Source organism: Sminthopsis crassicaudata, chromosome 4 (assembly GCF_048593235.1).
Source record: "Sminthopsis crassicaudata isolate SCR6 chromosome 4, ASM4859323v1, whole genome shotgun sequence".
In the NCBI taxonomy this organism is placed as follows: domain Eukaryota; kingdom Metazoa; phylum Chordata; class Mammalia; order Dasyuromorphia; family Dasyuridae; genus Sminthopsis; species Sminthopsis crassicaudata.
In genome coordinates this window covers 193,529,483-193,545,994 of record NC_133620.1, presented here as the reverse complement: position 1 = coordinate 193,545,994, position 16,512 = coordinate 193,529,483, and the positions used below count along the sequence as shown (strand labels likewise).

Genomic DNA, 16,512 nt, shown 5'->3' with positions numbered 1-16,512 from the left:
GATGGAAAGATTATTAGTAAATATCATAACCTCAATACCTAGCTGCTTTCAACAAGTTTCATGGAGAAATGTGAACAAACCCCTGTACTTGTTGGACAAGTATATAACCCTGCAGGGTATCTGGAACGCAAGCTCAAACCGCTTTTCCAGTAGCTTTTTTTTTTTTTTTTTTTCATGCTGGCAACATCCTGAAGTCCAGTTTGGAGGTCTTTTCTCATCTTGAGAGGAATATATTTCGTTTCGTGATATATTTACCTTCTAAGTTCTCCAAGCAAAAAAATAACAAAAGAATGGAAAGGTTCACTGTGACATTTTGACCCCCTCCTAACTTTGTCAGGCATTTATTAATTTTGTGCGAATTAGTCATCCCAACAATGATGTGTTTCTTAATAGTCCTAATTGACCTATTGCAGAACACTAAATTTCCTATTTACTAAGATACCTAAAGAATTACGAGACGTAGTTCCAACGCCCCTCTTCCCATCGATCACTTTCCAGTTGGTTGAGATTGTGACAAATCAGACCTCAGATTTACCATTAAGTTAATGTCCCATCAGTATTCTGTAATTTTAGATTTTTTTACAGAACAAATCCTCCTTCTCACAACCTGACCCACTGAGGCATGAAGTTGTCAGCTGCAGGAGCTCCCAGCTCCACAAACTCTCGGAGCTTAGATAAGCTTCCAAGGAAAAACAGGTTAATGGACGCCGCGGGCAGGAGACTCAGAGCCCTCTAGGGCTGGGCGCCAGTGCTTAGCTTTCCCTTTTTAAAATAGAAGGCAAACCCCAACAGCTTCTGCCTATTGTGTAAAAGCGGTACGGATTCATTCCCATTCGCACGCGCTGGAGCAAAAGATGAAACGAATGTGTCTTTTCCCGATCTTTGCAAGTGCAGAGAAAAGGGCAACACGTAGAGTTTTAAAACAGTGAATGCTTTTTTTTTTTTTTTTGGCCTCGGGGGAAATGTGCGCGGAGCATAGCGAGGTCTAGCAGAAGCTGAAGCGACCAAACCCACCCCACAGAAAAGGGAAAGAGCCGCGCCCCCGCAGCGCAGCCCAGCCCAGCCCCGCCCCGCCCTGCACACCGCCCAGCCCAGCCCAGCTAGGGGACGAGGACCCGCCCACGTTAGCTGAATTTTTGAAAAGATTAGCTCTCCGGGACAAGTACATTTTCCCAATTCTATTTAGACCCCTTCACCCCGATTTGGTTTCCCACATAAGTGAAGTGCAAACGCGGTCTCCTTCTCCAGTATCGCCCGCTGTAGGGAGCCATGGCAAAAGATTGATCAGGCTAGTTGCTTCCCGGCGCTCGCTGGAGGCCCGCCCCAAACTGAGACGGAAAATGATTGACAGCCAACTGGGGCTATGAGCGGGATGGGCGGGGTGGCATACGTCACTTCCGGACCCCGAGGATCGAGGGCCTATATAAGGGACTTGCTCACGCAGCGTCCTCGCTTACACAGTATGGCCGGCGACATTAGCTAGCGCTCGCTCTATGCTCTTCTCTGTAACGGGAACCAGCGGAGTAAAAGAGACTGAACAGCATCTGCCTCTATTTCCAACACAGACTCACGTTCAACTTTCGCACGAGGAGAAAAAAAAAAAGCCGGGAAAAATTTTATTAATTTTTTTTAAAGTTAATATAAAATTATAACAAGCAAAAAAAGAACCACACGCACGCAAAAAAGAAACAAAAAAAACAAAAAAAAAACCTCCTGAACTTTAAAGAAGCAGCAGGAACAACCCGCAGCGGCGGAGGCGGCGGCGGCGGGAGAAGAGATTTAATTTAGTTGATTTTCTGTGGTTGTTGGTTGTTCGCTTGTCTCACAGTGATGGAAGCTGCACACTTCTTCGAAGGGACCGAGAAGCTGCTGGAGGTTTGGTTCTACCGGCAGCAGCCAGACGACGGCAAAGGATCTGGGGATCTCCGCACCATCCCAAGGTCGGGGCTACGCGTGGGGGACCGAAGGGTTGGAAGCACGGATAAGCGGTCTGCGGGCCGATCTAAAGGGTGGGTGGGGGGTGCGGCGGAGGTGTCGAGAGGGCCAGGGGCATGCTACCCTCCGTCAGGTGGTAAAAGCCCATATTCGGTAGTAGGCGCTCTAATTTCTCGTGATGAGGATGGGGCGGGGGGGGGACTGGGGCGCCGTTTGCTGTGGGGGCCTCTGCCTCGTGCCGGCCGCGCTCAGGTAACGTCCTTCCTCGAGTCGGGGGTGGGGTTGGGAGCGCGGGCTTCAGGTAATTGAGGAATGGAATGTTCACCCATCCGGGATACTGGGCGCCGCCCCCGCTGGGAAGGGAGGGAAAAAGAGGATCACTGGTCAGTGGTTTCTCCCTTCCATTCCCTGGCAGGTGAGGTGGGCGACACCGGTTCCGACCTAATTATTTTGGAGCTCTATCTCGGGACGTTCCTCCCTCACCATTAGGTGACTTCAAATCAGCTATTTCCACCACCACTTCCCCGGCCTCCTGCTGGGAATTTGGGGAAGAGTGCAGACTACTCTTCCCGCCGCCGCCGGGAGGAAGGGGAATTCCTCCCGGTTCCTCTTAGTAGTAGGGTCTCGTTTAACCAGGCCTCCTGCGGAGCCGCCATAAAAACCCGCCTCCCGAGGCCTCCCCCTTGTGTATTAGTCGAGTCCCTGCAGGCTGCCTCCATGTGGTGGGGAGTGAGCGGGAGGCGGCGGTGTCGCAGTGCCCTGGGCGGCCTTGGGTGGGGGTTGGGGGGGCACCTCTGTCGCCTGGGTAGGCTCTGCACCAAAACCTCTGGCCTAGCGCGTGGCCTGAGCGGTCTCGGGGGTACCTGGGATAGGTCTTGGCCCTCGAGGCTGGTCTGCGGCTGCCTTAGGGGCTTGACGAATCCCGTGACTGTAGGCTAGGAGAGGAAGTATTGGTTGGAGGCTTTTCTGACCTTGTGCAGTATAACCTGTTACTTGAGCCAGTGAGATCGGGGACCTGGGGAACTGGAATGCAACGTTAATAGGATTGAAGCCCATCCTGCAATTCTCTTTGGGGACATAATGCTCTGCATGTAACGTATTATGCTACTTAAATGCCTTAAGCTTGGTCAAGGAGATCTGGGGCCTCGGGGCCCGTGCTCCCGGCACTTGAGGGCACAGCACAAACGCCAGATGCTTTTTCAGTAACTTAATTTCCTAGATGGCGACTGGTGGCCTTTGGAGGCAAATGCCTTTTTTAAATGGCATTTTTGGGAATCCTAGCCTGTATTTTATGCAAGGTAGTAATAATAAATTATAGCTGAAAGAAGTTGCATTGAACCTAGTATAGATTGGCCTGTAGTGACTCAGGAGGCCCAATGTGCTTTTTAAACCGTTTTTAACTTCCCTCATTTCACTGCGGCACCCCCTTTTCCTCTCCTCCCCCGTGGCCACCACTACGATTACACGTGAGGTTCTTCGCTCTGCCTTAAGGTCTAGCTGTCTCTCCTCTTCATTGAAAAGTTGAGCCAATGAGAGCTTTCTGGGTAGGCAGAATGTTTAGGCCCTAAGGCTATCCACCAATGAGATTTTGAAGAATGTTGGCTGCCACTCTGTCCTAATTGTCCGATAAAGGGAACCGGGGGTAAGAGGAAACTAGGAGATGCTATGGAGTCATTCTAGGCACTTTTTGTGCTGTAAATTTTGAAAGGATTTCTGATCTTTAACTACATTGGCTCTTACATTCATATGCCATAATTTTGTGTGGCACTTAAGGCTTTAATTGCAAGGATGCTACTTTTTCTTCTATTTTCCCTTTTATGTGTCCATATTAATTATTACAGAAACAGATTGCCTTGGCCAACAGATTTTCCCCATGAATCAAATAGTTCTTGGAGAAGGATGAGCTTCATCCTAAAGACATAAGAAGGAAAAGGACCTACTCTGCAAGAATTGTTTGTAGCAGCCACTGCAAGTGGACTGGATAGCCATCATTTGGGGAATGACTGAATAAATTATGGCATATGAATGTAATGAACTATTGCATATTTTTAAATTTTTAAGTGGGTAGAGAATCAAACAACAGTAGCAACTACATTTATGTTGGCCCAACAATACAATGATTCAAGGCAATTAATTCCAATAGATTGGGATTCTCATCCAGAGAAGTTCCCCTTCACAAGGTGGTAGGTAGAATTTGAAGAATGTTGATAAGAATGATAATTACTGTATGAAAGGGTCTGAACTTTTTTGGAAATTTATATCTCAAAATTACTAGTTTCTTTTTGTGGTGATGCTTAGGGATTTTTATTGAGTACCTTAGAGGGGAAAAGAGCTCTCTGAGGTACTCCCAATGGATTTCCAAAACAAGTGGTGTGGATAGACAAGTGTGTCTGTTCATTTATAGGCCGACTAACCTAGTTTCTACTTCTCATCTCTCTGACCTGAACTTTTAGATTCAGGCACTAAATTTGCTATTCAGCTTATAAATGTAAGTAAGTAGTAAGATAAGAAATTTTTGTTATAAACAAACCTTGGCTTTCTCAATTTATTGGGAATACATGGGATGGAAGTGTATGTAAATGCTATAAGGAAATTCTGACCCCTGACCATAACATAAGCAAAAAGGGCTAAGAAACTAAGTAAATTTCCAGGGTGTGTTTAAAAATACAAAATAGTGTCATTTCTATTGGCATATTTGCCAATTACCTTGATTAGTTTGTGGCATTTTACAAGATTCAGAAGTGTTTAGTGCAGTGTGCACTAAACAAGTTGTGACATGCTTTGTATGGTGTAATGAAATATATTCGTTTTATTCATTATTAGGACATTCTGATCATTAAGCTTGAATTTTAATTCACAGCTGTAATACATTTATTGCATCTCTTGAGGGTCAATTCACTCATCAAAATATAGGGATTGAAAGTTCCCAATTCCCTTCCAAACTAAAATCCAAAATAGTGCAATTCCCAAAAGAAATTTTTGAACAGGAAGAAAATAACATCAAAAGAATTAGGAGTTGAGGAGAAGATAACCCATTTGGTTTTTTTCTTCACAAAGATTTGCCATTTCCTTCTCCAAGACATAGCATTGAGACAAACAAGGTTAAGTGACTTGCCTAGGGTCACACAGCTAATGCCTGAGACCAGATTTGAACCCAGAAAGGTCTCCCTGGCTCTTTATGTGCCTTATCCACCATCTAGTGGTAACATTTCATTATTGTGCACTGCCTATGCACTGGTAGGTTTGGAGTACATCCTATATCTTGGGTAGTATGTAAATAGTCTTTATGTGAAAGACCTTTAAAGAGGTTCTGGTAGAATGATGTCCTTGATAGAAATGAACTTAGATGGAAAAGGGGAGAACATAATGAATTCTGTTTGAACTGAGTTTGAGGGAAAAGTACCAGATCTAATAAAATGGAATGGGAAGACTGAACAGAAATGATATGACAAGGAGAACCAAGTTATGTCCCAGAGGAAGGAAAACATCCAGAAGGGAGAATGCAACAGTATTCACTGTTAAAGAGAGATAAAGATGAGAACTGAGAAAAGGCCTCTGAAATTTAGCCAATAAAGATATTTACATTGGTGAATATTTTTAGTTGAAAATGAAAAAGTGGTTGAGAAATGAGGATTTAAAGGTGAGGGTGAGAGTGGCACGCCAAACCTGTGAAAGGGAAGAATATAGTAAAAGTAAGCTTATTATAGGTCAGTTGCTTGAAAAGAAAAGTTAGAAAAAGCACAAGAAAACCCAAATTGGGATAATGAAGTCTGACACTAATGAACATTTTTCTGAATTAAAAAAAAAACAGGAATTTTCATACTTATTTTATGAAAATAGCAATAGAAAAGATTGATTATATATGTATATAAAGAATAATAAATAATAATAAATATATAATAAATAAATAATAAAGAAAATAAATTTGAAGAACATAGTAAACCTCTCAGATCTGTTGAGGAGGAAAAGAAGAATTCGAGATCATTATTGGTTACATAATAAAAATTTAATGCAGTCAAGATTAGAAAGGAAGCAATAAACTGAGAAAACTTTTTCATCCCAAGGATATGATAAGCCTCATTTCCAAAACATAGAGAATTGACTCAAATTTATAATTCAAGCCATTCTCCAATTGATAAATGCTCAAAGGATATATGAACAATTTTCAGATGAAGAAATTGAAACTAATTTGTCATATGTAAAGGTGCTCCAAATATATTGCTCAGAAATGCAAATTAACAACTCAGATACCATAACACACTTGTCAGATTGACAAGATTGACTAAGGAAAAAATAATGACCAATGTTGTAGGGGATGTTGGGAAAACTGGGACACTGATACATTTTTGGTGGACCTGTGAACTGACCCAGTCATTCTGGAGTGCGGTTTGGAACTATGTCAAACTATATAGTTTTTGGGTTTTTCTTCAATCAATGGGTATCTACTTTGTTTCCAATTCTTTACTAACAAAATACAGCAGCAAATAGTTTGAGAATTGGTTTTTGCTCTTTAGTGGGTTATAAAACACCATGTTTCTAACATTTTTTTAAGTAGAGACATCAGCAGAAAGAGCTATGTAATAGATGTCCCAAGGAATTTTTCTACCCATTTAAAGTAAATTGGAAAACAGATTTAAGAACCAGTTTGATAGTTTTGAGGAGAGATGAAAGTAAATTTTTTTCTTTTAATACTATATCACCTAAACATGTAAGCCAATTTTAATTGGGGCTGCTTTGGTTTTTTTTTTTTATTGTCAGTAACTTTTTTCAACAATGAGGTGACTTAAGGCAATAATTTTATAATTATACATTTTTTTGACTATATGCATGAGTACTTTTTTTTATAACATTATCCCTTGTATTCATTTTTCCAGATTTTCCCCTCCCTCTACTCCCTCCCCTAGATGAAAGACAATCTCATACAATTTTCTTGTTGTACATTAAGTATTGGATTCCAAAGGTATAAGTAATCTGGGTAGATAGATAGTCGTGCTAATATTTTACGTCCAATTCCCAGTGTTCCTTCTCTGGGTGTAGTTATTTCTGTCCATCATTGATCAGCTGGAAGTGAATTGGATCTTCTTTATGTTGAAGATATCCACTTCCATCAGAATACGTCCTCATACAGTATTGTTGTGGAAGTGTATAGTGATCTTCTGGTTCTGCTCATTTCACTCAGCATCAGTTCATGCAAGTCTCCAAGAATAGGCAATAATTTGATAATAAAAAGTTCTATTCACATCCAGAGAGAATGGATTAAAGCATGGTATTTTCATCTTTGTCATTGTTGCTTGTATGCTGGGTTTTTCCCCCTTTTCTAATTTTCCCCCACACCATTGGAAATAATGGAAATGAAAGAATTACACATGTTAAACTTATATCTGTTTCTCAAAGGATTAGGAGAAAAACATTGTTATGCAAATTATTAGTTATGCAAAAGTGAATGAGTGAAAAGTGAAGTATTTTTGGATGTCATTTTGGGGGAAGAATACTATTGAAATGATAAAAAAAATTTTCAAATACTTTGAAGTGCTTGTTACATTATCTGGAAAAACTTGCAAGATGGAACCTCTTCACTTTTCCTATTGATACTATTGGGGGCTATGCTCAGAACTATCTACCTTTCCCTTCTATCCCCACTTCATTATACAGATTAGAGTATACCTTTGTGTATTGCTTAATTTTTCATGAATGCATCACTATAGCACTGTTTTCTATGCATAGTCATTGAATATACTGAATGAGGGAATGAAATAGACTTGGGGAGGCAGAATGACAAGTAACTGAAAATAAACTATAGGAAATAGTTTCCTGATTCCTGAACTGGATTTGTACATATTGAAGTGAACTTTCAATTATTTTCTCTTTGAGCCAACTCCTATGTACTAATTTAACAATAGTATCTTACATTTGGTTTTATGTATAAGCTGAAGAAAAGGAAGTTTGTTGCAATTCTTAAAAGGTATAGTCAATTTCATATCACTTTGATTTTATATATATATATAAAGTGGGATATTCACTTTTTCCTATTTAAGTTTCAGGACCACTGCCACCTTCATTTGAAGGCTGGATTTCAGGAAATCTGTCTTTGTAACCTATAAAAAAGTCCTGAGCCTCGGTTTCCACATTTGTCAAATGAGAGTGAAATAATTGTTTACTTTGCTGATTAAGAACATTTCCAAATACTTAATTAATTAATGTCTTTGTCTCTTCATATTAAGCCACTAAGCAAATTCTTATCAAAGCAGAGTAAGGAACATAAATTGGTGTTTTGTTTTTTGTTTTACTAGGGTAACACGAAATAGTATTTTATTTGTTGCTGAAGTTAATTTAATAGTTGTACTAAAGCTTTAAATTTGAACTCTGGCAGTCATTCTGCAGTTTTTAAGCTGTGGAAGGTTTTTATGGTTATAAGAAATTTGCAGTAAAGGCTAAGGACCAGTAGTTGCAAATATAGTAATTGAAACCTCAGCATTAACTTTTCCCGGAACTCATTCCATACTTGACTACGTCATTGCTCTCAAGCTTTACAGCATCAATGATTTACATTAAAGGAATCCACAGTCTAGGCCAAAAAGCCTTTTAGCAAAAATGTTTTTAAATAAACCTTTTCCTATAAAGAGCTGAACTTTGAAAAATTCCCCACAACAGTTTTTGTTTTCTAAACTAGTTATCCAGAAGGGATCGGCCAGTAACAGACTACTTTATTGATCAACACTTCTTTATACAAATATTTTCCTTTGAAAGCCCAACATCTTTCATATTCCTCTGACCAACTAATATGTAATCCAATTTATTAATATTTTCATGTTATTAAAATTGATCTTGAAATATCAGACAGTTGAAAAGCCACATGCCATTTAAAATAGCATTTACTTTGATATAGTTTGGAAAGGGACCACAGATCAGTATATCTATAGATCTATACCCCATTTAATTTATATTTCCTTAAATATATTATGCTTAAGGTGTTAACTATTTTCCCAAATACATGTAAAAATAGTTTTATACATTTTTTGACAGTACATATGCATGGGTAATTTTTTATAACATTATCCCTTGTATCCACATCCCTCCACCCCCCTCCCCTAAGTGACAGGCAGTCTCATACATGTTAAAATGTGTTATAGTATATCCTAGATACAATATGTGGCTTCAGAAGGTAAAAATAAGCATCAGAATACATCATACATTATCATTGTTTAAGAAGTGTATTTATGATCTCCTGTTCTGCTCATTTCACTCAGCATCAGTTCATGTAAGTATCTCCAAGCCTCTTTGTATTCATCCTGCTGGTCATTTCTTACAGAACAATAATATTCCATAACATTCATATGCCATAATTTGTGGACTAGCTGTACCTGATATAAGACTATGATAGAACAGCGGTCACAAACCATTTGGGTTAGGTTCAAATGATAATAGTCAATTGCTACAGCAAACCCAAAGATCCCAACTTTTGGGATAATTATTCACTATTTGACAAACTGCTGGGAAAACTGGAAATTAGTATGGCAGAAACTTAAGCATGGATCCACACTTAAATCCTGAATGCTAAATGAAAAGATATTCAAAGTATTCCTAGATAGTGAGGTGTATGCTACAGTAGAATGGAATGGATCTAGAGTCAGGAAGATCTTCCTGGGTTCAAATCTTTGTGACCTTAATTAAGTCCTGTTTACCCAAGTTCTGTAAAAGAAGGAAGTTGCTAATTTTTCCAGATATCTTTGATAACGAAAATCCCAAATGAAGACTATGATGGAACACAAATACCTGGAAAGTCCTCTCTAATGTTTTCATTTAGGTCATCCTGACAGAAGCAGATACACTGCATAGTAGAATGATCATAGTAGAATGATGGCAAATGCCTCCTGAGGACTTCTAGGAAAAAGTATCCTTATTTCCTTTACCTGGAGTTCTTCTTACCCTCCAACCCCTTTTGGTTTGTAAGCCATTGAAGAGTAGGTTGGTGTTTGCTATTCTGGCTGTGTGAAAAAAGGTAGTGACTTCCAAAGGGAAGACAAGACAGTATACTAATAATTGGAAGGAGAGACAGGCCTGGTCTATCTGACTTGGCAGCTGTCAAGCAGGTTTATTATTCTCTCCCCTCTGCTTACACAAAGAAGCTGGAATATAATAACCTTTTGGCTTCTAAAGCTAGGGAGCAATAAAGAAATTAAGCAATATTGTGCTTGGAGAATAAAACTTGTTCAGGTTATCCTCCGGGGAAAAAACTAGGAATAAAAAGTTATTGATATTTTTAAAAAGCTCAGACTCCAATTTAAGAATTTTAAGAATTAAGAATTTCTTTTGTATCTCTCCATAAGATTATTTGCCTAGTAGTTGAATGAGTAGTAGATTAAATGTTGTGAACATTTGGTATGACTGAGCTGCAATTTTTGATACCAGAAAGAAAAATCTATGGTGTTAATTGGTTATATGTTAATATGGTTAAGTTCTCCTAAATTTCTTGGAAAGTCAAAGGGCCAAAGGGTATAAAAACTAATTATGTAAATTTTTTCTTTATAGGTTTGAGTGGGACAAACTTTTGGAGAATGTGCATTGTTTAATCATAAGTGTGACAAAAACTGACAAGCAGGAAGCTTATGTACTCAGGTAAAATTAAACAATTTTAAGAGAATACATAGTTATCCTTTCTCATTTTAATTCCGAAGCACTTAAATTTAAAAGTTTGATATAAACAGAAGCTGCTAGGGCATGATCCTTATATTAAAGGCCGCTAAGCTACTAAAAGTACTACTATTAAACTATACAGAAATATGTTGGGGGGTATTCTATTTGGTTTATTCACGCTATTTTAAGCTATTAAAGGCTTTTAAGACTCTGAGTAAATAATGACCGTTTGGCAAGAAGTTTGGAAGAAGACAGTGCTAGTTTGGGGAATTATAAGATCTAGATTCCTTCCTGGTTCTGCTTCTACCAAGTAAAGTAGGATATACATAATATTTTATAAATGTCATTATAAAGCAGTGTCAATAAACTGTTTGCTAATTTTTCAGCCTCTGGAAAAAAGCAAACAAAAAGCTTTTTGATTGGGTTGATCTGATCTCAGAATCAAATCTTGTTTCAAAAGCTGATTAGCTAATACCTACACTCGAATTTTTGGGACACTATTTAAAAAATTAAATAAATCATTGAGGAAACTGTTCATCATGTGCTGGTTTTAGGATTGCTTTTTTTCTTTAGAAATTATGTTGATTGAATACCTTGTTAGGTACTGAATAATTTGTAGACTTTAATGAACACATCACATCAAGATGGTCTTACATGTAAATAATATCTGGGAAATTTGGGATTATATGATACTAATTTCACTTTGTAGACACAATCCAGACTTAGAAGTTTGTACTTAAATTATTCCTACATGATGACTTATAGTCATGAACTATTACAGTGATTATCTTGGGTTTCTTTCTTAAAACCTGCAGTGAGAGTAGCATGTTTGTCTCCAAGAGACGTTTCATTTTGAAGACATGTGGTACCACCCTCTTACTGCAAGCACTGGTCCCCCTGTTGGAGCTTGCTAGGGAGTACAGTGGGTTTGACTCAATTCAAGTAAGTATACAAAGAACACTTGTTTGTATTGGTGACATGCTAGAACAAAATATCAATGTCTTGTGTAGATAAATTCTTGGTAGGTCACAGGAAAGAATAGCTTTTCCATGTAATTGTTATGTTATTTAACAAAAATCCATTTTGTTAAAGGGATTTGGATGATTTTGTGGATGATCTTGTGTTTTTATGAACATCATTGGTGGAAGGAGTTCTTTACACCAAATTTATGTTATTGACACTATGGTAACGCTTGGCCTATGGTATAGATAAATATATGTGTGTGTATATATAGTTGTGACAGATCAACTAATGTTCACACAGTTCTTTAATGCATATACAATGCTCTCTGACATATTAGAAAGGGTGCTATGGTTTCTTAAAAGGGTGACTAAGCCATTTGAACATTTATCTTAGGAAATAAAACAGCTTTAAGAAAGTTCACATATACTATGTGAAGTTGGGTTTTTTAAAAGTTGCCTACTTTATAATTTTATTAATTAATTTAATTTTAATTAGCTCCATTCTTCAAGCACAGAAGGCAGCAATCAGAATAAACTTTCCCCTGGTCTTTTAAGTTAACCTTATTTTTTAATAAAGTTTTTAAGATAACCTTATTTATTGGGAGGAGAGAAATGAAAGTTACAAGAGTTTGTTTTTAAAACTGTACAATACCATTTCAGGTGAAGTGATTTGAGATTTTCATGATAATTAATGTGGGGTTTTAATTAAATTATTTTTATGCTTTTCAGAGCTTCTTTTATTCTCGTAAGAATTTCATGAAGCCTTCCCACCAGGAGTACCCACACAGGAATTTCCAGGAAGAAGTCGAATTCCTTAATGAAATTTTCCCAAGTAAGCTCAATTAAAACAGATGTGTTAATTAGATTTTGTAAATAGGCATTGAATAATAGAAGACTTTTTTGGTCAGCACAGAAGGATCCTGGTTGAAATGTTTTATTAGTTATGACATTTAGTATTCTTGGCACAAATTTCTCCCTTTGAGCTTGTTTTATTACTATTAGCAAGATTTTTGTGTGAATTACTTTTTGAGAATTACTTTACATATACTTGAGCCTTTTATGGGGTATTATTTCAGAACATTTTATGGATCAAGAAGCCAAAGGTCAAAACTGGTTGAAAGCAAACCACACAGTTGAGTCTAATACATTCTGTCTGAATCTATCATTTTATGATTGCAATTGTGAATTAGCCTCATGTCTATCATGTAGTTTACCTAAGTAAGTTAAGAATGAGAAGGGATCATCCTTTGCACAAACCACCAGTGCCATGTTGATGAATCAGATTTGTTTTTAATAAATCTAATAAATTCAGCCATGTCTAATGTAATTGTATTGTTCATTTTACTATCTGCTTAAGTCTGATAATTGTGAATCTGTGGTAATAAGGGTATTAGCCTAATTATTTCAAGAGTTGTAAGGTGGTTATGAGACATTACTATAGATTGGATTAAAACTTTGTTCCCTTTTCCACAGATGGAGCAGCATATTGTATGGGGCGTATGAATTCTGATTGCTGGTATGTCTAAATACAATTATACTTTTTGTTTTTAAGAATTATGTTAGTTCCATAATTGGCAAGTTAAATTTTTTATTTTTATAGGTACTTGTACACTCTGGATTTTCCAGAGAGTAGAGTCATTAATCAGCCAGATCAGACACTGGAAATTCTGATGAGTGAGCTTGACCCAGCAGTTATGGACCAGTTCTACATGAAAGATGGTGTTACTGCAAATGATGTCACTCGTGTAAGCTTTGGTTTTAAGTCTTGACTTTTGTTGCTAAGCCAAGTACTGTCTTCTAATATTCTGACATTGTCTTAATTTCTGGGTTAAATTTTCTAGGTGAGTGGAATTCGTGACCTGATACCAGGTTCTGTCATTGATGCTACAATGTTCAATCCTTGTGGGTATTCAATGAATGGAATGAAATCGGATGTAAGTAATTCTGCATGATTAAAGTGGTTGGCTTCTTCCCCCCCCCCCCCCCCCAACTGTTCTCTTATTGAAGCAAACTTTTTTTCCTCTAAGGGAACTTATTGGACTATTCACATCACTCCAGAACCAGCATTTTCTTATGTTAGCTTTGAAACTAACATAGGTCAGACCTCTTACGATGACCTGATCAGGAAAGTAGTGGAAATTTTCAAGCCTGGAAAATTTGTGACCACCCTCTTTGTAAATCAGGTAAACCTGTTTTATTGTTGCTAACAATAACCTGGAGTATAGAGCAAAAAAACTAGTCTTATTTTATTGCTTAAAAGCTTATTTTGATCTTCATATGTTCTAAACAGTTTCTTTAATTTTTTTCCCCCCAGAGTTCTAAATGTCGCACAGTGTTTTCTTCGGCCCAAAAGATTGAAGGGTTTAAACGTCTTGATCGCCAGATTGCTCAGTTCAATGATTACAATTTCGTTTTTACCAGTTTTGCTAAGAATCGGCAGCAACAGCAGAGTTGATTAAGAAAAATGAAGAAAAAACGCAAAAAGAGAACACAAATAGAAGGTGGTGGCAGCTTTCTAGTTAATGATACAGGGGGCCATGCTTTCCATACCCACCACCTTGTAGTTTCGGAAAGCCCTAGATGTAATCATAGTATAATCATTTTGAATTGTATGCATTATTATATCAAGGAGTTAGATATCTTGCATGACTGCTCTCTTCTGTGTTTAGGTATTCTATGCCACTCTTGCTGTGAACTTGAAGTGCATGTAGAGAAAAACTTTTACTGTATGAGACTTTACAACACTTGTAAAAACAATTCAATTAGGATTATGCACGGTGTAATTTTTCTCCAGGTATCACCAAAAATCCCCCACAGACAAGGCTTTCGTCCTCATTAGGTGTTGGCCTCAGCCTAAATCATCTGGGACTGTTCTGTCAAATTACTGCCAGATTTTTTTGTGGGCAGTTTTTTCCAATTTCTAGACCACATTTTTCTCTATTAATTCTAATGAAATTAATGACTAATTTTAAACACAAGTTTCTTTGCACTTGAGAAATTAGAAATTTTACCTTAAGAAAATTAATGATTACTAGAACTGATCATTTTATTATAAAAATTGAGTATTGGAACATATTTTGCTCCCTGTATCTTTAGTTCTTTAAGCTCAGTGATTTCCACCTCCTCTTCATAAAATGAGCAATATACTGTTACCCTGGTTAACATTAGCTTTTCACCTTTGGAGGGGAGAACCTTCATCCAGATCTAAATTCATGTCAAGGTGGGTTTGGTGGTCTCTTTGGATGTATGATTGGCAGGGGGGGGGAGAAGAGTGGGGCACCAAGACTTTCTCCACTATGTGTGGGGTAAGATTAGAATGCATTTACAGAGTTATAGAGGCTCTTAACTATGCTATTTCAATACTCCACAACTAATAGAGCACCAAATATATAGCCACAAACCTTCAAATACTTAATTTTTTAAAATCAACAAATTTAATAGGGAGATATAGTGTAAGAGATGGAATTTACCAGACTAGATATTCCGGTCAGCTTGGATCATTCACCATAACTTTTTCCTTAGCAGCCATTTCAACCTAATTGTGAGTAAACAATATACTGTAAACCTAATTTTGTTGTTCCAAGCAGAATTGATATGCCTTTTTATCTTGTGACTGAAAGTCCTGTGATATTGTGGTGCATGAGACTATTATGCTGTATTTGATAGTGTTGTGACTTCATCTGTTCCTCTTAATTAATGTGGTGATTCCTTTAACCATGATTTGATGGCATCAAGTGAATGACTGCACAGTGAGAACTGTCTAGGTTATTTAGACAGACAGTGAAGTAAAATGCTATTGATTTTTTAAAAAATAAAGGCATGTTCAAACATGGGTCATTTAATGGATGACTAGTAGATGCAGGCTTTCAAGAGTTGGCATTTTCAACAAATAACTGTGGGATTTTAGCAGTTGTGAGACCAACAATTAATTTTCCTCTTGTCCTCCAATTTTGTTTTGACTTTCTGGATTGATGCAGTGGTGTTTTGTTCCTTCCGTATTTATAAATGAAACACTTTTTTTTTTAGTGTTTCTAAACTTTAAAAAATCTGCTTGGTTAGTAATCAAGTGGTTGGAACACTGTTTTTGACTTTTATTTTAAGCATGTTGTTTGACTAAATGCTTCATTGAAGAAGCATTCTACCAACTTGGTCAATTTGATTCTGTGATCTGTAAGTAATGTGGCACCTGATACTTTTTGGTGCTTGATATTTTTGAGGACCAATAATTCAAGTGGATTTTGTTTCTTGAACAGTGTCCCAAAAGATTTGATGATGACATTTGTTGGCTTGAGGTCTGATTTTTTTTTTTTTTTTTTAATTTACTGAACATCCCTCTTTCTAACTAGTTGAAAAATGCACAAATTTATATAAGTATCAAAACAAGCCTCTGATAATTAATCTAGTATGATCAGAAGAGGGGAAGTTTTGGTGTCATAATTTCTCTCTTCATGGTGTTGGACTTTAATCAGTTAAAATGTATTTTTAAAATCTGTACCACAAAACTTAATGCTTCAATAAAAGTTTGCTTAATTAATTGTATAGAGACATTCAGAGATTTTTTTTTTAACATTATGTCAAATCAGGGTTCTGTTCACCAAATTCTTTGGCATCTTAATTTTCGGAGTTGGTACAGAAATGGAACTATTTCTTCCCTGAAACATCTTGGACATCTGTTCTCTCCTTTTCGTTCCTATTATAACTGTAATATTCTCTAAAATTTTTCTCTGGGAGCAGGTTTCTTGGGGATTTCTGGGAGCAGCCTTAGTTTCAATTCAGTAATCACAAGTCCAAATCCTTTATTGTCTCCTTCAGAATCTTGCCTGGGGCGTGCCTGGTTAGTTGTCTTAGAAGCCTATCTCTCTCCTTGGTTCTGAGAGCTCCTGCTGCTAGGCCTTTGCCTCTCCCAGCTTCTGCCTCTAGCTCCCTCCAAATGTCACCGAATCCAAAGGTTCAGTCTCCAGCCAGCACATCAGAAAGCTTC

At 37.5% G+C, this 16,512-nt stretch overlaps 1 protein-coding gene across 1 annotated transcript; it reads left to right on the top strand.

The window, feature by feature from the left end:
- Positions 1-1,415: 1,415 nt before the first annotated feature.
- Positions 1,416-16,070, top strand: AMD1 (adenosylmethionine decarboxylase 1). Its single transcript, XM_074310095.1, has 9 exons — positions 1,416-1,940; positions 10,465-10,551; positions 11,385-11,511; positions 12,261-12,363; positions 13,005-13,047; positions 13,132-13,276; positions 13,373-13,465; positions 13,559-13,714; positions 13,846-16,070. The coding sequence occupies exons 1-9, from the start codon at positions 1,831-1,833 to the stop codon at positions 13,984-13,986; spliced, it is 1,005 nt and encodes a 334-aa protein (XP_074166196.1). The 5' UTR covers positions 1,416-1,830; the 3' UTR covers positions 13,987-16,070.
- The last annotated feature ends 442 nt before the right edge of the window (positions 16,071-16,512 follow it).